Source organism: Chiloscyllium plagiosum, unplaced genomic scaffold (genome assembly GCF_037043375.1).
Source record: "Chiloscyllium plagiosum isolate Xiang-an unplaced genomic scaffold, Cpla_swu_hap1 HiC_scaffold_33, whole genome shotgun sequence".
Classification (NCBI taxonomy): domain Eukaryota; kingdom Metazoa; phylum Chordata; class Chondrichthyes; order Orectolobiformes; family Hemiscylliidae; genus Chiloscyllium; species Chiloscyllium plagiosum.
Window position 1 is genome coordinate 7,719,915 of NW_028270171.1, and position 22,869 is coordinate 7,742,783.

At 46.0% G+C, this 22,869-nt stretch overlaps 1 protein-coding gene across 3 annotated transcripts in view; it reads right to left on the bottom strand.

Annotated features, from left to right (window-relative positions):
• Nucleotides 1–5,081: 5,081 nt before the first annotated feature.
• LOC122542172 (neurotrophin-4-like) overlaps nt 5,082–22,869 on the bottom strand; it is a 70,108-nt gene continuing 52,320 nt past the window's right edge. For all 3 annotated transcript variants that reach the window (XM_043679608.2, XM_043679603.2, XM_087978088.1), the window contains one exon: nt 5,082–5,926. In XM_043679608.2, the coding sequence (XP_043535543.1) occupies nt 5,177–5,905 (729 nt within the window). In that variant the 5' untranslated portion in view covers nt 5,906–5,926 and the 3' untranslated portion in view covers nt 5,082–5,176. The remainder of the gene's footprint in view (nt 5,927–22,869) is intronic.

The following is a 22,869-nucleotide window of genomic DNA, read 5'->3' on the forward strand; positions in this document are numbered from 1 at the left end:
GGGAAAACTGAGGACTGGGAAGCTTTTAAAGAACAACAGGGGATTACTAAGAAGGAAATAGGCAGAGAAAATTGAGGTACGAAGGTAAACTGGCCAAAAATATAAAGGAGGATAGTAAAAGCTTTTTTAGGTATGTGAAAGGCAAAAAAATAGTTAAGACTAAAATTGGGCCCTTGAAGACAGAAACAGGGGAATATATTACGGGGAACAAAGAAATGGCAGAAGAGTTGAATTGGTACTTCAGATCTGTGTTCACTGGGGAAGACACAAGCAATCTGCCTGAGGTAACAGTGGCTGAAGGACCTGAACTTGAGCGAATTTATATTTGCCAGGAATTGGTGTTGGAGAGACTGTTAGGTCTGAAGGTTGATAAGTCCCCGGGGCCTGATGGTCTACATCCCAGGGTACTGAAGGAGGTGGCTTGAGAAATCGTGGATGCGTTGGTGATTATTTTCCAGAGTTCGATAGATTTGGGATCAGTTCCTGTGGATTGGAGGGTGGCTAATGTTGTACCACTTTTTAAGAAAGGTGGGAGAGAGAAAGCAGGAAATTATAGACCAGTTAGTCTGACTTCAGTGGTGGGAAAGATGCTGGAGTCTATTATAAAGGATGAAATTACGACACATCTGGATAGTAATAATAGGATAGGTCAGACTCAGCTATGGATTTATGAAGGGGAAATCATGCTTGACTAATCTTCTGGAATTTTTTGAGGATATAACTCTGAAGATGGATGAGGGAGATCCAGTAGATGTAGTGTACCTGGACTTTCAGAAAGCTTTTGATAAAGTCCCACATAGGAGGTTTGTGAGCAAAATTAGGGCGCATGGTATTGGGGGCAAAGTACTAACTTGGATTGAAGGTTGGTTGGCTGATAGGAAACAAAGAGTAGTGATAAACGGCTCCATTTCGGAACGGCAGGCAGTGACCAGTGGGGTACCGCAGGGATCAGTGCTGGGACCGCAGCTTTTTACAATATATGTTAATGATATAGAAGATGATATTAGTAATAACATTAGCAAATTTGCTGATGATACTAAGCTGGGTGGCAGGGTGAAATGTGATGAGGATGTTAGGAGATTACAGGGTGACCTGGACAGGTTAGGTGAGTGGTCAGATGCATGGCAGATGCAGTTTAATATGGATAAATGTATGGTTATCCACTTTGGTGGTAAGAACAGGAAGGCAGATTACTACCTAAATGGAATCAATTTAGGTAAAGGGGCAATGCAAAGAGATCTGGGTGTTCTTGTACAGCAGTCAATGAAGGTAAGGATGCAGGTACAGCAGGTAGTGAAGCAGGCTAATAGCATGCTGGCCTTCATAACTAGATGGATTGAGTATAGAAGCAAAGAGATTCTTCTGCAGCTGTACAGGGCCCTGGTGAGACCACACCTGGAGTACTGTATGTAGTTCTGGTCTCCAAATTTGAGGAAAGACATTCTGGCTATTGAGGGAGTGCAGCGTAGGTTCACGAGGTCAATTCCTGGAATAGCGGGACTACCTTACGCTGAAAGACTGGAGCGACTGGGCTTGTATACCCTTGAGTTTAGAAGACTGAGAGGGGACATGATTTAGACATATAAGATTATTAAAGGATTGGACACTCTAGAGGCAGGAAACACGTTTCCGCTGATGGGTGAATGCCAAACCAGAGGACACAGTTTAAAAATACGGGGTAGACCATTTAGGACAGAGATGAGGAGAAACTTCTTCACCCAGAGAGTGGTGGCTGTGTGGAATGCTCTGCCCCAAAGGGCAGTAGAGGCCCAGTCTTTGGATTCATTTACGAAAGAGTTGGATAGAGCTCTCAAGGATTGTGGAATCAAGGGTTATGGAGATAAGGCAGGAACAGGATACTGATTAAGGATGATCAGCCATGATCATATTGAATGGTGGTGCAGGCTCGAAGGGCAGAATGGCCTACTCCTGCACCTATTGTCTATTGTCTAATTCCCTTCCTCATGGCATTGTGGGACAACCTACAGCACATGGACTGTAGTGATTCATGAAGGCAGCTCACCACCACCTTGTCAAGGGGCAACTAGGGATGGCAATAAATGGTGGCCCCAGTCAAAGACATCCATGTCCCCTGAATGAATATAAATAAATAAAAACAAAAATACTGCCGATGCTAGAAATCTGAAATAAAAACAGAAAATGCTGGAGAAATACAGGTTTACTCACATCTGTGAAGACTATTTTGTTGTTTGAATTTCTGGGATTGGGCTTGAACTCACAACCTTCTGATTCAGAGGCAAGTGCCCTTCCCATTAAGCCACAGTTGCTAATAAATAGGCCCTTCAATTCTGTTGCTTGCTTTAGAATTTGGTTACAAATCTAACTCTGTCTCTGTGTGCTGGCAGTGAGATGGGTTGGACAGGTGCAGCCTGAACTTTTGGATCACCCTCAACTTAAAAAAAACATTCTAACTGTAAAATTTAGATCCAGCTCTTCAAAATTAAAAGCCTTCTGCTCCCTTTACACTGATATTCTTCGCTTTGATGAAGTCAATTAGGAAGAAAACACATCTCTTTGGTGGCATTTGCAATCCTGATGATAAAGCAACATGCTCACCAATGACCTGGAGCACTTACTGAAACCATTGATGCCAGAATCACCTGGTTCTCTGATGAAGTTTGTTACAAATCCCTTGGGCCTGCATAATGTTAATCTGTTATTTCACAACACATCTATGGCTTGACTCATCAGCCCAACATCCTGTGCATAGACATATCTAATATCGTGGAAAATTGGTGGACTCTCTCAGCCTGTTGAACAAACATTCCAGATTTGTATTACAACTTGCATGTAAAAATGCAAAAGATGTGCAGGTCAGGTGAATTGGTTATGCTAAATTGCCTGTAGTGTTAGGTAAGGGGTAAATGTAGGGATATGGGGTGGGTTGCGCTTCGGCGGGTCGGTGTGGACCTGTTGGGCCGAAGGGCCTGTTTCCACACTGTAATGTAATCTAATCACGCAGTAGTTACACTCTTCTGCCAATGGTGGCACCATAGTGGGTCAGTTTTAGATCTGTCAGTCTTAATGGTCAGAGAAACCCTTAAGTTGAAACCAAGTCTCAAAAACGTGTAAAAAAAAACTAAGCAATCTGAACGGAATCTGCTGTCCTTTATTTAAATAACCTCTGACCTCTAACCCTGCTCCAGAACCAGGGGTCACAGATTAAGGTTACAGGGTAGGCCATTTCAGACTGAGATGAGGAGAAATGTCTTCACCCAGAGAGTGGGGAGCCTGTATAATTCTCTGCCACAGAACGTGGTTGAGGTCAAAACATTGAAAGTTTTCAAGATATAATACTTACAGCTAAAGGGATCAAAGTGTATGGGGCAAAAGTGGGAACCAGGTGCTGAAATAAGCACAGAAATTGCTGGAGAAAATTAGTAGGTCGAGGAGCATCTGTGAAGACAGAAACAGCGTTCATGTTTCAAGTCCAGTGACCCCCTGCTCAGAATGGCATGAGAGTTATACTGGACTCGAAAAGTTAATTGTTTCTCTCCCCACGGATGCTGAGTTTCTCTTACGTTTTATTGCAGAATCCCAGTAACTACCATATTTTGCTTTTTGTATAGATATTAGCAAGGGCTGGAAGAAATAAAAACAGAAATTGCTGGAGAAACTCAGCAGATCTGGTAGCATCTATGAAGAGAGAGAGAGAAGACAGACAGAAACAAAGTTAATGTTTCAAGTCCGGTTTCTGTTCTTTGGAAGATGTGTTGGTCAGCTGTGAACATAGTATTATCACTGGACTATTAATCCAGAGACCCAAATAATGTTCTGGGGACCATGTCTTCAAGCTATGGTAGATGCTGGAATTTGAATTTGATAACAATCGGGAGTCAAGAATCTAATGATGACCATGAATCAATTGTCAAGAAAACCCCATCTGGTTCACTAATATTCTTCAGGGCAGGAAACTCCCATCCTTATCTGGTCTGGCCTACACGTGACCTCAGACCCACAGCAACATGGTTGACTCTGAAGAAAGGTCACTGGACCTGAAATGTTAATTTTGCTTTCTCTTCACAGACTTGCTGGGTTATCCCAGCAATTTCTGATTTCCAGTATATATAGCTATTTGTTTTTTTCTCTGTGGCTGACTCTTAACTACCCAATACTTAATAAACTCTGGCCTTGTTAGCAATGCCCTCATTCCAAATAAACAAGAGATTGGAAGAGGCTGAATGGCCCATTGCTGCTCCTATGTTCCCACGTATCTATGCTTTGGTGAGAATGTGGCTCAGTGGTTGGCACTGCTGCCTCACAGAGTCAGGGACCTGAGTTCGATTGCACCCTCTGGTGACTGTTTGGAGTTTGCACATTCTCCCCGTGTCTGCGTGGGTTTTCTCCAACAGTCTAAAGATGTGAAGTGAGGAGATTTAGCCTTGATAAATTGCTCATAGTGTCCAGTGATGTGCAGGATAGGTAGATTGGCCATGGGAAATACAAGGGGCAGGGATCAGGTGAGTCTGGGGGCAATGGTCTTTGGATGGTTGGTATAGGTTCAAGGGGCCGAATGACCTGGTTCTACATTGTGGGGATTCTATGATTCACCCTCAAGGCAAATAGATCTGGCAAAATCTCTCCTGCTGACATTGTGACCCCGGGACAGGACAGTACCTTTGGTCCACCGTGCCTGTTTGATGCCCTCCTAATCCAATCCCATCTGCCCCTGGATCGCCCGCAGCCCTCTACATCTTGCCTGCCAACCTCTCAGTCTGTCTCCTTCTTGATGAAGGGTCACTGGACCCAAAATGTCAATCTGATTTCTCTCGAGAGATGCTGTTAGACCTGCTGAGCTTTTCCGGCAGTTTCTGATATTGTTTCTGATTTCCGCCGCTCTTTCGGGTTTTTGACGCGTCTGACTGCGTTGGCTCCCTGAAAAACTGAAAGCGCCCGTGATCGCACGTTGCTGTTTCCCCAAGAACAATATATTTCAGATACAATAAGTTAATACAACAGTCGCAATATGCAAATTCAGGATTAATAAATACAATCGTTCAAAGTATAAAGGTCCTTTTCGGGTTTGTTTTTGTACATGCAATCCATAAACTTAAGTGAAATAATTTATATATTTTATATATTTACAAAAAAAACACATAGATAACACCAATAGACGAGGGGGAAGGGGATAGACAGGAGCGGGGGTAAGGCTCGGTCATATTCTGCCAGTCCGGTTAATTAATGTGCAAACGCAAGAGGTGTTAATGCGTATCCAGCGCCAACCCGCCCGTTTTTGAGTGTCCATGGTGAGGGCACGGACGTAAGACTGTTTGGTCTTGCACTCGGAGATCCAGTGTCTCTTGTCGACACCCCTGCACCCACCCTGTGCCGTTGAGGATCGCTCATTGCATTTCGTCTCGTAGAAGTATTGCTTGAGGGGCCCAGTGGAGGTAGGCACGTCGATCATGACGGTGACCGTCTTACCGTGGACGTCTACTGCCGCCCGGCGGTCCGTTACCCAGCGACTGACGCTGTCGCACACCGACAGGTCACCCCTCCGGGAAGGGTCAACACCCCCGGCGCCCGGGCTTGGGGCCTGCCGCTTCAGCCGCACCGTCCGGTTCGCCATCTCTGCCCGGCCCAGCGTCTCCTCCATGATGAAGAGCAGAGGTGGGACGCCAGGAGGCTGGGCGGCCAAGGTCACCCGCGGAGAGTACAGGTCCCACTCCTTCCCCGAGGCCTCGGGCCCAAGGGTCGCCACCTCGCCCAGCACGTCGTCCAGGGAGTAGCTGTCGCCGTCTGTCTCGTCCTCGCTGAGTCGCAGGTCACGGGCCAGCGCCTCACCCAGGGCTCCCTGGCCTTGCGCCGTGCTGTTCGATTGCAATGGGGCGGCCTTCAAGCTTCCAACATACAAAATGACCATCGCGTAAAGGAAGGTGACCATTACTGTGCTCACCTCACAGACCTGCGGAGAGACAACAAAACATGGCGGGGGTAGGGCGGTTAGATAATCATAAAATCCTCAGAGTGTGCAAACAGGCCATTCAACCCAACAAGTCCACGCTGACCCTCCAAAGAGCAGTAATCAATAATCTCATCAATAATATGAGGGGAATGGTTGAAAGATTCAGAAGTTACATGTGCAGTCTGGGTTTATATTGGTTGTACTTTGGACATTTCCCATTGTGATACAGCCTGAGGCCTCTAGATGGTTCCTAACTGACCTCCTCAGGGATGTTATCATTCCCCTCCCGAAGTAGGTAGGACTAACCCAGAGGTAGAGAGTCCCTTTAGATTTGTCGCACCTGACTGTTCCGTTCTTATTGTGAAACCTGTTGCAGCCTGAGACCTCCATATAGTTCCTGAACAATCTCCTCAGGGATATTATCACACTCCCCCTGGAGAAGGTAGTGCTGGACAGGTCTGTCCCACTGAGGCAAGGAAGGGATGGTAGGTTGAAAGAACACAAGATGCGGAACATCTGGTAAAGAGGAAGAAGGAAGCCTACTTAAGGTTAAGGAGGCAAGGATCAGACAGGGCTTTAGAGGGTTACAAGGTAGGCAGGAAAGGGCTGAAGAATAGACTTAGGAGAGTTAGAAGGGGCAATGAGAAAGCTTTAGTGGCTAGGATTAAGGAAAACCCTAAGGAAATTCTTGTTCCATGTGAGGAACAAGAGGGTGGCCAGAGTAGAGGGTAGGGCCTATCAGGAATAGTGGAGGGAACTTGTGCCTGGAGTCGGAGGAGGTAGGGGAGGACCTTAATGAATACTTTGCTTCAGTATTCACTAGTGAGAGGGACCTTGACATTTCAGAGAACAGCTTAAAAAATACTGATATGCTAGAACAGGTTGATGTTAGGAAGGAGGATGTGCTGAAAATTTTGAAAAACATAAGAATAGATAACTCCCCTGGATAGACAGGATATACCCAAGGTTATTACAGGAAGCGAGGGAAAAAATTGCTGTGCCTTTGGAGATATTTTTGCATCCTCTCTGTCCACTGGAGTAATGCCAGATGCTTGAAGGTTGGCAAATGTTATTCCCTTGTTTAAGAAAGGAATAGTGGAGGGAACTTGTGCCTGGAGTCGGAGGAGGTAGGGGAGGACCTTAATGAATACTTTGCTTCAGTATTCACTAGTGAGAGGGACCTTGACATTTCAGAGAACAGCTTAAAAAATACTGATATGCTAGAACAGGTTGATGTTAGGAAGGAGGATGTGCTGAAAATTTTGAAAAACATAAGAATAGATAACTCCCCTGGATAGACAGGATATACCCAAGGTTATTACAGGAAGCGAGGGAAAAAATTGCTGTGCCTTTGGAGATATTTTTGCATCCTCTCTGTCCACTGGAGTAATGCCAGATGCTTGAAGGTTGGCAAATGTTATTCCCTTGTTTAAGAAAGGGAATAGGGATAATCCTGGGAATTACAAACCAGTCAGTCTTATGTCAGTGGTGGGCAAATTATTGAGAGACAGGATTTATGATTATTTGGAAACCATAGCTTGATTAGAGATAGTCAGCATGGCTTTGTGAGGAGCAGGTCAGGCCTTGTAAAGCCTTATTGAATTCTTTAAGAAAGTGACAAAACACATTGATGAAGGTAGAGCAGTGGAGTGGTATACAGAACAACCTCAGTTATCTGAACATCAATTATCCAAATTTAAGATTATCCAAGCAAGATCTCAAGGTCCCAGTATGGCTTCCTTTGTTTATGATCAGATCAGTTATCCAAACAATCAGTTATCTGAACAAAATACTCCCCGGCTATCTTGTTCAGATAATTGAGGTTGTTCTGTACATGGATTTTGGCAAGGCTTTTGATAAGGTTCCCCATGATGGGCTCATTCAGAAAATAAGGAGGCATGGGATGCAGGGAAATTTGGCTGTCTGGATACAGAATTGGCTGGCCCATAGAAGATGGAGGGTGGTAATAGATGGAAAGTATTCAGCTTGGAGCTCGGTGACCAGTGGTGTTCCACAGGGATAGGTTGTGGGACCTCTGGTCTTTGTGATTTTTATAAATAACTACCACTGCACCACAAGAGAGAGTCCCTTTGTATATGTTGTACACTGGAGAAACCTGACAGTTCTGTTCCCTATTGTGGGATCTGATGTAGTCTGAGACCTCCAGATGGTACCTGACCAATCTCCTCAGGTATGTTATCATCCTCTCCTGGATAAACGATTGCTATCTAGAGGTAGAGACACTACAACTGCACCACCCAGAGTCCCTCTTTCCTTTTTTTATACCTTGACATGTTATTACTGGGCTGGTTTCCCACCAGCAAATCACCATGACATTATTTTCTTTTTACTATAAACAACCATCAGCCTTCACCTACGTAGCCAATCAAATATTTACAGGTAATTCAATGCAAGCCGTCAAGAGTGGGGGGAGGGAGAGAGAGGGGGGAATGGGGCTAAATTAAAGCACAAGACTCTCCTGGTATTTGATGCAGATTGGAGAAAACATTACATTCTTGTTGTGGAACCTGATATAGCCTGAGGCGTCCAAATGGCTCCTGATCGACCTCAAGAATGTTATCACTCTCCTCTGAAGTAGGTGGGATCCAAACACTGGCCTCCTGTCCCAGAGGTAGGGACATTACCACAGATTCACTAGTGTCCCTTAGGTTGGGTTTGTAGGTTTTTACTAACTTTAGATTTTATTGTGATATTTTGCATTTTATTGTGATATTTTAGATGTTATTAATTGAATTTGAACTCCGTTAGCTGCAGTATGGTGACATATGTACCCAGGAGACAGTGAGGTCTGCAGATGCTGGAGATCACAGTTGAGTGTGTGCTGTTGGAAAAGCACAGCAGGTCAGGCAGCATCCAAAGAGCAGGAAAATCATCAGAGCCCCGGCCCGAAATGTAGATTTTCCTGTTGCTTGGATGCTGCCTGATCTGCTGTGCTTTTCCAGCAACACTCTCAATTGACATATGAACCCAGTCCACATTAGCCTGGATTAACAGACTATCACCTAATCATAGCAGGCAGGGCTACATTTCTGCTGGGGCATGCAGTTCAAGGAATATGGAACCAGACTGAGAAGATGCCACTGAGACACACAGCATCCATGTTTAATGAAATGGCACAATAGACCCAAGCATCTGAATGGCCTCCTCCTGTACCTCTGGGTGTACTACTGCTACAGCTCTTGAAAAGCTGCAATTATCTGAGCAGGCTCCATGTCAAGCCAATACAGAGAGAAGATGGCATCACTCTTTGCCCCTTTGAATGTTTCAATTGGACACACACTCACATACATACTCACATCGAGATGTCACCTTGTAGAAACCACATCTCACTCACACTACCCCTGTAGAGGAGTGTTGTGAAATGGGTTCAGCTCCAAGTGCAGGCCTCTAATGGGATGATCAGACACCTTTTGGGACATTGGATGAAATGACATTGGTTTCACGCACTCTGAAATCTTTCAGGCTCCAGTGAGTGGCCACAGTATTTGATTGGTAGATTCCTCATGCGAGGCATGCTCAGCAATTCCTTCTTTACCAGTAACTAGAGACCATGAAGAACTGACAGTTACTAGTCAGCCCTAGATGGTGGCAGCAAATATTTGGGATCTTCCTCTGCACAAATTGCCTGCTGCCTTTCCTAAGCTACAACAGTGACTACACTTGGAAAGCACCTCATTGGCTGTGTAGCACCTTGAGACTGAGTAGCCAGGGAGGAACTGTTCCCATTGATGGAAGGATTGGGTAGGAGGGAGTGTGCAGATTGAAGGTCATTGGCAGATGAGACCGCAGCAACATGACGAGAAAGGTTTTCACGGGTTGAGTGGCTCGGGTCTGGAGGGCACTCCCTGAGAACGTGGTGGAGGTAGCAGTTCGAAAAGGAGGCCTTTGTGGCAATTGGATTAGTGTCCGAAAAGGAACAATTTGGAGAGTGACAGGGAGGAGGCAGCAAATGGCACCAGGTACATTGCTCCTTCAAAGAGCTGGGGCAGTCATGATGGGCCGAATAACTTCCTTCTGTGCTCTAACCATTCTATACTTCACAGTGATGAAAATGGGAGAACGTACAATCACAGGAGGTGGTGGAGACAATAGACAATAGGTGCAGGAGTAAGCCATTCTGCCCTTCAAGCCTGCACCACCATTCAATATGATCATGGTGTGTGGGCGAGTTTAAAACGAAGCTAAAGAATGAGATGGAGTAAATTCATCATAGGGCGAGACTGACTAGGTGCAGGGAGGATGTTTCCCCTGGTTGGATAGTCTGGAACCAGAAAGCACATTTAGATTAGAGATTAGATTCCCTACAGTGTGGAAATAGGCCCCTTGGCCCAACCAATCCACACCGGCCCTCCGAAGAGTAAACCACCCAGCCCCATTTCCTTCTGACTAATGCATCTAATACTATGGGCAATTTAGCACGGCCAATTCACCTGACCTGTGGGAGGAAACCGGAGCACCCATAGGAAACCCATGCAGACACGGGGAGTTGGTGCAAACTCCACACAGTCATCAGAGACTGGAATCGAACCTGAGACCCTGGTGCTGTGAGGCAGCAGTGCTAACCACTGAGCCACCCATAAAGCTTTTGTAATTGCAGAACCCACAGAGTGTGGGAGCAGGCCATTCAGCCCATCAAATCCATACCAACCCTCCAAAGCGCATCCCACCCCCTCATCCTATCCTATCCCTGTAACCCTACATTTCCTAAGGCTAATCCACCTAGCCTGCACATCTTTGGACTACGGGAGGAAACCTCCACAGCCAGTACAAGCCCCACAAAAACATTCACCCAGGGGTAGAATTGAACCTGGGTCCCTGGCACTGTTAGACAGCAGCACTAATCACTGAGCCACCACGGCAGACTGGTTTAAAGAAGGGTTACACTCAAAGCGTTACATTCTCAGGATTAGAGTTGACCATTTGGTACTGGGATGAGGAAATATTTCTCCACCCACTGGATGGCCAGACTGAGGATTTTTCTACCACAGAAGGCTGTGGGGAGGCCAGAATTACTGAATGTATCCAAGAGGCAGATTGATACATCTTTAGATAAAAGCATCAAGGCGTATGGAGAGAAAGCGGAACACTACGTTGAAGTAGAGGATCAGTCATGATTGTATTGAATGGAGGAGCAGGTTTCAAGGGCTGAATGGCCTCCTCTGCTCCTATTTTCTATGTTTTAAAAACAAACACATGGAGGGAGAAAGGAATATGGTTGTTGGTAGGGTGAGGGGAAGGAGGGATGCAGGAGACTCTAACAAAGCATAAAACAGCCAGTTTCTTTACTGATCATTCTGTAGAATTCCTTTCCCAATCCCCAGGAAGAGTGGAGGGAAGAGTGCTGACTGTAGATAGTCAGTGAAATTGCCTCCTGATTGATCCCAGTTAATATGAAGCAGACTGAGAATTGTACTGATGTCAACTTTTTATCAGTAATGTTCAGTAGCATCATCCTAGGTTACGAGGATAGGCCAGTGGAACAGACTGGCACGCTCCAAGGAGGGTCAGAATGGAGGCATGGACCGATCAGCCTCCCTCTGTGCTTAGGTGGTGCCAGCGATAACAGGAACCACGACTGACATGAGGGAGAACATTCATCAAGACCTGCCTAAGACAGCATGCTGAAGGCAGAGTCAGTTGTGGGTTCTGAAAGGGAGCTGGGTCAATAATTAGAGAGAAGGAACTTGCAGGGTAGTGGGGAAAAAGCAGGAGGTTGTGTATAGCTGAATGGCCTCCTTCAAGCCTGTGCTCTGTGCACCAGGTGAGGCTTATCAAACATTTTATAAGCACCGCCACACCAGGAGACACTCACCTCCTACCTCTCGGCCTTACCCCAGAGGTGAAAGGTCCATGTTAAACTCACCCTTCAATTGATCCTAAACAATAAAATTGCACCCAAGTGAGTCGCTCGGTGTTGGAATTTTAAAACCTGCTTTATCTGTTTGGGTGCGTTACTATGGAAACAAGATCCTGCACCACTTGCTAAGCTACTTTTAAAATCCAGTTTCTCACCAGGTTTCAGCAAGTCTCCCACTCAGCACTGTACCACAGAGAGACTACACACCCGTGTTAAAGCAGCAAACATCAAGGAACAATCTTCCAGCCACGGTTCTCCAACCCACCGCCATTGGGAACCAATGGAAGAAGCCATTTATAGGAGCTTTAGCCTGCTCCACCATCATGACACATTGGCACCATTTTCCTGTTTCATTCCATATCCCTTTGTAGCTCCCCTCCCACCCCCAACACCTCTCACCACCATCCGCTGCCTTTCAAAGAAGAGAGGACTAGATTTTCACATTGTGTGTGACTAACCTTGCCCCTCCTTTATTACTTAGCTGTTGAGGCCAACACTTGTTGTCTATCCTTCATTGCCCTTGAACTAAGAGTCTTGTTAGGGTCGTATCAGAGAGTGGTTAAGAATCAGTCACATTGCTGGAGTCTTGTTTGTTGAATAAGGCAATGATTCTGAAGGGGTTAACGTTTACAGTACACTGTTACCATGCATTCTTCTGATGCCACACACTGTAGGTGGCGAAAAGGAGATCTGCTCGAGCTTTCAGAGGAGCATATGTATCTGTACCAGCTCCTTCAGTAGTTGTCCCCAACAGCACTCCGAAAGCTTGTGAAAGCTGTTGGACTATAGCCTGATGTTTTGTGACCTCTGACTTTGTCCAGGCACATGTGACCCCTGACCAGGCACAGTAAGACAGTATCTGCCCATAGCATTCACCTGGGCCCAAGTAACATTACCACAATGTAACCATCTTTCTCTTATCAAACAGGGAGATTATTGAGCCCTGATTTGACCTCTGGAAGGCTGCACTCCAAACGGAAGGTTACATCAACTTACCCGAAATAAGGTAAGGGAGGTTGGAGTGCATTGGGCAGGGTCTGTAACTCTGAGTTTCAAATCCTGGATCAGGACTTGCCGGCCACTGAAGGAGTCGGTGAGATGCTGTTTAACTAACTCTATAGATGCTGACAGATCTGCTGGGTTTCTCCTGCACCCTCTGCTTTTATTTCTGATCTTCATTACCCATAATATATTGCTTTTACTAACATGGCAGCCTGGGAATCCTCCACTACTTCTCCATTAGACGGAGAAATAGGCCATTCAGCCTATCAAGTTTGTTCCCCATGGAATGAGATATCATGGCGAATCTGTTAATCCTCAACTCCACGACCCTGTTGACTCCCCATGATTTTTGATTCCATTACTGATTAAAGACCTGCCTATCTCAGCCTTGAATTTACCTAACAACACAGCCCTTTGCGGTAAGGTGTTCCACAGATTCATAGCCCACTGACAGAAGAAATTCCTCCTCATCTCTGTCATTGTGAAGGGAGAAAAACTGTGTGAAGCAATGTCAAGAGAAAATGGAAATGACGAAGCCCCGTTTGACTTTGAATTGTTTTAAGCACCTCAGTCAGATCACCCTTCAGCAATCTTTCATACTCAAGGGAACATGGATCGTCTGTTCAACAAGTCTCTGGAGGGAGTCACGTGGTGCAGTGGCAGTGTCCTTATCCCTGGACCTGGAGACCTGGGGTCAAGTCCCACCTGCTGCAGTCGTATTTCATAAGCTCTCTATACAGGTTGGTTCACCTTCTAAACCATGTGACAATTCTGGGCGAAAGGGGAGAGACAGCTACAGTCTGAAATTAAAAAGGACACTGGGGGGGGGGGGAAATACTTCAGACGGACACCAGCCGTATCAGCCAAAAGGGAGAGAGAGAGAGAGAGCCATCTGTGTATTTAAAAACCATGAGTTTCACAGGATCTTGGAATGCAAATACAGATCAACAACAAAACTCTTGGCCCTGTTCTTCAGCACTTGCTGACTGCTTCGTTGCCATAGAGTCATACAGCACGGAAACAGACCCTTTGGTCCAACTAATCTACACCGACCATGTTCCCAAACTAAACTAGGCCTATTTGCCTGCAATTGGTAGATATCCCTCCATACCTTTCCTATTCATGCACTTATACAAATGTTTATTAAATGTTGTAACTGTACCAGGATCCACCACTGCCTCGGTAGTTCATTCCACCCAGGAACCACCCTCTGTATAAAAAAATTGCCCCTCATGTCTTTTTTGAAACGTTCTCCTCACCTTAAAAATACCCCCCCCCTCCCAGTTTTGAACTCCACCCCACCCGAGGGAAAAAAAACCTTGCTATTCAACTTATCCATGCCCCTTGTGATTTTATAAACCTCTACAAGGTCATCCCTTAACCTCCTACACTCAAGTGAAAAAAAAATCTCAGCCTATTTTTATAACGCAAACCATCCATTTCTAGCAACATCTTGGTAAATCTTTCCCCAAACCAGAACTGCATTCCTGAAGAGGCCTCACCAACACTCATGTTATGTTGAGGCTTGTGAGGTCTCTTCTGGAGTTGCAAATGAGTAGCATGTGTATTGGGTGGGTCAAGTGGGTGTCATGTGAATTGAGGCTTGGAGGGTTGCCCATGTCAGTAACACATAGCTTGAAGTGAGGGAATGGCACTCTCACCGTGGAGTAAACAAACAATGATTATGAATGGAGGAGTAAGGCCATTCTGCTTCCACCCTTCTATAAGACCAGGGCTGATCTGATATTAATGCCCTAACCTCACTATCTGTGATTGTGGCTCCAATACAGACCGAGGGAGTCAAAGGTTAAGAGTCTATCTAAGACCATCCTTGAAATTATTCAATGACTCTGCTTTGACCAATTTCTTCGAAACGGGGTTTCAAAGATCAATGAGCCTCAAAGAAAAATAAACCCTCCTTATCTCCATCTTAAATGGGAGCCTCTTCTTTTTAAACTCTTTCCCCAAATTCTGGTCTCTGTCTGACCCAGGGGAATCACTCCATGCACCACGACATGTCCGTTCAGGATCCACCTTGTCAAATCCTCTGAAGATATTGTTTACAAGGTCTCCTCTGATTCACCGACTGATATCAGTCTAACTGGTCTAGCCTTGCCCCATAGAACAAAACTCTCCCCCCAATCCCACCACCATATACAATCCTGCCCCACTTTCAAATATCTATCAGGTGATGGATCCATGAATAGGAAAGGTTTGGAGGGATAACGGTCAGAAGCAGGTAGGTGGGACTAGTTTAGTTTGGGATTATGTTTGGCATGGTCTTGTTGGACCAAAAGGTCTGTGTCTGTGCTCTATGAGTGTATGAACTTTCCCTGAACTGCTTCTAACACTTGATATCCTTCCTTAAATAAGGAGACTAAAACTGTGCACAGTTTTCCAGATTTGCCTGTTCAGCAATAGGAAAACAAATTTACTTTTCGATTCCACTCCCCTTGCAGTGAACAATGACATTTCATTTGCTTTCCTAATCATTAGGTTCTGGTTTCAAGTCCCACTTCGCGGCTTGAACACAAACTCTTTATTGATGAGATACTGAGTACAGGAACAGGGGGCGTCTTGCTGCAGTTGTGCAGGACATTGGTGAGAACATCTGGAGTACTGTGTACAGCTTCAGTCTCATTCTCTGAGGAAAGATGGAGGGAGTGCGATGAACGTTTACCAGATTGGTTCCCGGGCAGCTGGAATGACAAATAAAGAGACTGGATCGATTGGGATTACATTCACTGGAGTTCAGAAGAATGAGAAGTGATGGAATCTCACAGAAACCTTTCCATTCTAACAAGGTAAATGCAGGAAGGATATTCCTGATGAGCAAGGCTCACAGTCTAAGGAAATGGGGTAGGCCATTTAGGACTGAGATGAGGAGAAATGTCTTCACCCAGAAAGTGGGGAGCCTGTGGAATTCATTACCACAGAAACCGTTGGAGTCCAAAACATTGAATGTGTTCAAGCCTTAGGGCTAAAGCAGTCAAAGGGCATGGAGTGGAAAGCAGGAACAGGGGACTGAGTTGCCAGAACATGCTCAAAGGGGTAAATGGCCTGCTCCTGCTCCTATTTTCTACATTTCCCGGCTCTGCACTATTTTAATAAAATGCAGAGCAGCTTGCTAGAAGTGACGTACACACATATGCTCTTGTTCTCCACAGACAGAAAGAACGTGGTCTAGTTTTGTGGTTTTATCAACTTTCATAGAGTCAGAGTCCTACAGCACGGAGACAGGCCCTTTGGCCCAAACTGATCCATGCCGACCAAAATATCCATGCACTCTAACCCTATTTCCCTGCACTTGGTCCATATCTTTCTAATCCTTTCCTGGGAACTTGAGGAGCCTATAGCTCCTTGTTGTTTTCTCAGCCAATCGCCTCTGAGCCACTCACCATCCTGACTTGGAAATACATCGCCGTTTCTTCACTGTCACTGGGTCAAAATCCTGCAACTCCCTCCCTAAGGGCATTGTGGGTCAACCCACAGCAGATGGACTGCAGCGGTTCAAGAAGGCAGCTCACCCCCACCTTCTCAAGGGGCAACTAGGGACGGGAATTAAATGCTGCCCAGCCAGATACGCCCATGAATGTAAATGAAATTTCTAAAATATCCCTTCCTGCACTAACGATTATCTCTGGGTAGAGAATTTTCTCTGAAGTCCTTATTGGATTTTTCTGGGACTATCTTAGACTCTAATTCTGATCTTGTGGAAGCAATGCGACCTCCACATAAATTCCTCCCAATATCCAGTGTGACTGATACTGGGGGAGTTGTAGCCTCCCTTCGGGAGGGTAAATTTGAAAAATTCCACAAATATTTACAGCTCAGTAGTTGAGGCACATTGCAGCTAATTCCTGCTCAAGTGGTAGCATGTTCCTGTTTGTATAAATGATTCATTCAGCCATCACAGTGGTGGAAAGAGAGAGAGAGAGAGAGAGAGAGAGAGAGAGAGAGAGAGAGAGAGACACAGACAGACAAAGAGACAGAGTCCGATTTACACAAACTGCGCTTACTGTCCCAGAGATATAGAAAAGTAACTGTGGTGTTACAGGATGGGGATAGAGAAGTGTGACCAGATAAATTGCACTGCCTGGCATGGGTATGGTGGGCCAAATGGCCTCTTCCTGCACTATAACCATTCTACAGTTCTGACCACACTTGCATTGATGTAGCGCCTTCCAAAGCCCCTGGATGTACACATATAGGAGGAGAAGCAGGCCATTCGGCCCTTCAAGTCTGTTCCTTGCGGCCACTTTTGAAGCGTTGTTGCTAATGTAGGAAACACAGCAGTCAATCTGCACACACCAAGATCCCACAGACACCTGAGAATGACTTGATCTGTGTTAGGGACGTTCGTTGAGGGATAGATCGTGGCCCAGATACTCAGGAGAACAGCCCTCTCCTCATCAAAGCAAGAATTTTTACACCCCCTAAGGTTGGTGGGGCGGGGTGTGCTGTGGTGTTTAAAGTGAGCTTCAAAAGACAGCATCACTGAAGGTGTGTGCAAGAGCACGCACGGCTGCAGGTAAGCAAGCGTGTGCATGCGAGCATGTGTGTGTTTGTGAGTGGTGTGTGTGCGCATGTGTTTCTGAATGTCGAGTGTGTGTGCGCGCACGCAGACGCACACATATGCAAGGGTGCATGCGCATGTGGGTGCGTGTGTGTGTGGGTGCCTGTGTTTGTGAGTGTACATGTGTGCGCATGTGTGTGGGGACAGGATCAGGCTGCTTGTATCCCCTTCCTCCCATTTCCAAACAGCCAGTTAGCACTCACCACTGCACCCCCCCTCACCCCACCCCACACACACAGACACACAGTGGGGTGGGGGGGAGGGGAGATCAGTGCTTGGCTGAGGCACTGCAAGGCACCCCCCTGCCCCTCGTCAGAGTTCCCGAGAGGAGCCACATGAATTCACAGCTCGTTCACAGAAGCTGGAATGTCACTGTGTTCTTGTTCACACACAGTGATGACCCCTCTCGAGTTTAATGCCCTCTTGCTGCCACTCCCCGTTGCCAATACAGATTTCAGCCAAGTGCCCCAAGGACAGGGCTAAACAAAGCACCGTTTGCATTACGGAATCGTGCAGAACATGGGATCGTTAGGCTCCCCCTCCCCAGGGGATGGGCCTTAGAAGACAAAGCTTCCCTTTTGACAGAAAATATTTATTAGAGAGAGAGAGAGAGAGAGAGAGAGAGAGAGAGAGAGAGAGAGAGAGAGAGAGAGAAAATGAGAATTAAAACAACTCAGGAAGTCCAAGTGGAAAAGAACATTGTTCGTTGTTAAACCCCAGATTAGAGCCACTACTTGTGGTGTAGATAGGCCAGTCCCAACCTAGGACAGACAGTCATACAGCATGGAAACAGACCCTTCGGTCCAACTAGTCCATGCTGACCATTATCCCAAACTAGACTAGTCCCACCTGCCTGCTCCTGGCCCATATCCTCTAAACCTTTTCTATTCATGGCCCTGTCCAAATGTCTTTTAAACATTGTAACTGTACCCACATGCACCACTTCCTCAGGAAGTCCACTCCAGACATGAATACCCATCCCTTTGTTTTGTTTTAATCTGTTTAGATATGTTACGGCACAGCAGGGAAGCGATAGAACCTGAACCCTGGGGGTTCTGGTTTAGAGGGAAGGACATTTCCACTGTGCCACAGGGGTCCTCTGGGATCTGCTATTTTTGGATACCCAGTAGCGTTACCACACACAATTGAGCAACTTTCCCACCACCAAACTCACCATGACATTTTTTTGCTTTTTTCTCTTTTACCTACCATCAGTCGTCACCCGTGTAGCCAATCCAATATTTACAAGCAAAGTCCATTACCGACAATGCAAACCATCAAGTGGGATTGGGGAAATGGGGGTGGGGATGGATCTTCTTTGTAAAGGGCTCAGGTGATGAGTTCTAGCTGGGCAGGCCAATACCTAATACCCAGAGGTCTCATGCTCAATGAGCGCCACAGGGAGATTAATCAGTGACTCCACATAGTTCTTGGAGAGGTTATCACAGCATCCGAAGCCGGTAAAGAGCCGTGTTTCTCCTTTCCCCTCTGATTCAGCTTGTACCGTTTAGTTGGGGCAGGTTTTGTTTCTGTACTGCAGATTTAGAAACAGGGTTCAAATCAGTCCCTAGCGCCTGCCATCCAAGGGGTGGTCTGCTGTCAGCTTCAGCTGCAAGATACGTCTCTTCCCACTGGAAGGCAAACTCTGGGGGAGGTGGAAACCCACCATTAATATCAGTCATCGGGAACTTCTAGATGCTCCTATACCCCTCCCAAATCTGCCCAGCAACCGTTCTTGGAGTCCTGTAAGTCCAGTGAGAGGAATCACCTGTTGCATATCAGATTATTTAGAAACATAGAGATGTACAGCTCAGAAACAGACCCTTTGGTCCAACTTGTCCATGCCGACCAGATATCCCAACCCAATCTAGTCCCACCTGCCAGCACCCGGCCCAGATCCCTCCAAACCCTTCCTATTCATAGACCCATCCAGATGCCTTCTAAAATGTTGCAATTGTACCAGCCTCTACCACTTCCTCTGGCAGCTTATTCCATACACATACCACCCACTGTGCGAAAAAGTTGCCACTTAAGTCTCTTTTTGATTAATTGAGTTTCTGTAATCCTGGAGAGTACATGACTCAGAAAAAGGAGGGGAATGAGGGGTCCTAACAGTTCCTGTGATGGTTACTAAGAGGTGTTACTGAGCTAAGAATTGGAGCTTCACTTTGATGTGGGTATTATTGACAAGGCCAGTATTTGTTGCCTACTCCTACGACGACAGTTAGGAGCCAATGACTTTGCAGATTTGGAAACTGGGCCCCTCCTTTAAAACTATGTTCTCTAATTATTCTGTATTCAGTATTTCCTGTGTAGCATTCGACCTCATCTAATTGTGTTACAGTAACTTGTCTTCCACAGATATAGGCAAATGAATTATCAGGTGCCACCCTGCTCTATTAACAGTTTGGGAAAATAAAGAGGTTTTACTCCAAGAAAGAAAGAAAGACTAACCTTCAACTGGTGGTGGGCAAGGGGACGACAGTCATCCTGGCATCCGTGAGAAATTGCCCGTGGTCATTGACCAAGAGAGTTTAGACAAGGCATTGGCACAGCAGCAATAGATAGACCATCAAAAAAATAAGGAACATCAGCATAAAGCCAGAGAGATGGAGGGAGAGTAAGAAAGAGTGTGTGTGTGTGCGCGCGCGTGAGAGAGAGTGTGAGAGAGTGTGAGAGATTGAGAGAGTGAGAGAGAGAGAGAGAGAGAGAGTGTGAGAGATTGAGAGAGTGAGAGAGAGAGAGAGAGAGAGAGAGAGAGAGAGAGAGAGAGAGAGAGAGAGAGAGAGAGAGAGAGAGAGAGAGAGAGAGAGATATCTCTTATTGGGAGAAGACTAGGAATTCTCTGCATTAGCCCAAGGACTTGGAACCAAGACTGTGACCAACAAAGATGGCACAATGAACATTCAGCCCCTCTGAAAACATCACTGTCCCCTTGGGTTTGATGAAGTGTTCCTACTTCTCACAGTCTTATACTTTATCCAATGAATGTATCACACGTAAACTACTGCTACTTAACAAACTCAATGAAATATCAGAGAGTCTCTTACAATTCATCAACTGCCTACATTAGACTCCAGTGATCGCAAGCCTCTGAAAACAAACAGGAGTCAGATATGGACCAGCCTGGATAAGGACAGCACATTCCCTTCTCTAAAGGGTATTGGTGAACCAGATGGGTTCAACCACAGCTTACGATAGCTGAGACTAACTCAGTATTCCAGATGTTATTGACAAATTCTCATTTTGGTGACAGGATTTGAACCTGTGTCCTCAAAGTATCAGATTTTGGATTAGCAATCTGGAGAGATTACCAGTACACCAACATTTCCCCATTACACCTCCCAGCTCCATTATAAAATAAATGAAGTCAACGAGACAGTTTTTCAGATGGCCTATGGATATTATCGCTAGACGTTTAATCCAGAAACTCGGCTAATGTTCTGAGGATCTGGGTTCAAACCCTGACAGTGGGTGGAATTTGAATTCAGTAAAACATCTGGAATTAAGACTCAAATGATAACCATGAAACCATTGTTAGAAAAACCTCTCTGGTTCACCAATGCCCTTCAGGGAAGATAATCTACCAGCATTACCTGGTCTGGACTACATGTGACTCCAGACCCACAGCAATGTGGTTGACCCTTAAATACCCAATTAGGGCTGGTCAATGAATGCTGGTCGAGCCAGAGATGCCCATATCCCATGAGTGAAGAAAACATGAGATTGTTTCTGGCCAGGAAGCTCATACAAAATAAACAATTGGGAACACTGGGAGCAAAGGACAGGACCTAACAACAGAGTGAGTAAAATCTCCACGAGAGTGCAGGATGGAGAAAGGCGAGACACATCCGACAAACAATAAAAGGTCCCAGAACCCTGCGGAGCCTCCCCGATAGACTCAGTCTTCCCTGAGGCAGCAGAAGGCAGGGATTAATGAGCGAGCAACAGTGGGAATGTGGAAAAGCTGCTTTCACATGTCTATCTCAACACCATCGGAATTCTGACTCGCCCTCTCAGGGTGAAGAGGTCATAAAGACCCAAGTGGGAGAGAGATCATAAAATCCCCTGAGGTAGGGGACATTGCTTAAATATTAAGGTCACACATTTAAGATGGAGGTCACAGAGTCAGAGTCATACAGGACAGAAATAGACCCTTCGGCTCAACCCGTCCATGCCAACCAGGTTTTCCAAACTAATCATTTCCGTTTGCCTGCATTTGGCTTGTAATCCTTCCAAACGTTTTCTATTCATATACCTATCTAAATGGTTTTTAAATGTTGTAACTGTACCTGCATCTACCACTTCCAAGGGGAATTTCTTTGGGGGGGCTGGGGTCTGTGAGACTCTCTTCTCTTGAGAGAACTGTGGAGGAAAGGAAATGTTTTAAAAGGTAGTGATGAATAGGTAGATTCTTGACTGACAATGGACTCAATGAATACAGACCGGAGGGGCTGAAGGGTCTTTTTCTGTTCTGTAGACCTTTATGATCCTACAACTCTATATGAACACACAAAACAGCAATAGAAGTGGGCCATTCAACCCCTCAAGTCTGCTCTGCCCTTCAATATGATCATGGCTGATCTGTTTGAATTCTACATTCCTGTCTAACCCCAGATTCCATTGATTCCCTTCCTGGGGCAAGTGGCAAAGCAGATGAGGCCAGCATTAGATCTTGACGAGGGGCGGGGGCGGATTGAAAGGGCTGAATGGCCTCCTCTTGCTCCTTACTCATATGTTCATAAAATGGGGCGAGGGCGTCTGAACTCATCTGCCCCCATCCTTACCCCTGAATATTGTGTCTGATCTCCCTGGGAGTCTGAATGCCAATGGGTCACCCTGTTCCAATGGTGACCAGGCACTGGACAGCTTGGCTGTGTGGGTAAACATTTTACATCAAATTCAGACGAGAAATTAGATTAGATTACATTACAGTGTGGAAACAGGCCCTTCGGCCCAACAAGTCCACACCAACCCGCCGAAGCGCAACCCACCCACACCCCTACATTTACCCATTACCTAACACTACGGGCAATTTAGCATGGCCAATTCACCTGACCTGCACATCTTTGTGACTGTGGGAGGAAACCGGAGCACCCGGAGGAAACCCACGCAGACACAGGGAGAATGTGCAAACTCCGCACAGTCAGTCGCCTGAGGCGGGAATTGAACCCGGGTCTCAGGCGCTGTGAGGCAGCAGTGCTAACCACTGTGCCACCGTGCCGCCCACCAATGCCAACAGAAAACCCAGCTGATGAATCCCCGTGCAGTACTGAGGGAATGCAGTGTCACCTTTCAGGTAAAATTTTAAACTAAAGCCAAGCTCGAGTCTTCAAGAGAAAGGGGAAGAACCCAGTTCACTATTTGGAAGAAGAACGAAAAAGTGTTCATCCCAGTTTCTATAAACAATTATACCTCAACCATCACCTCAATTAGACCATCTAGTCATCGGCCATATCGATGAAGCTCGCTGTGGCTGAGTGGTCA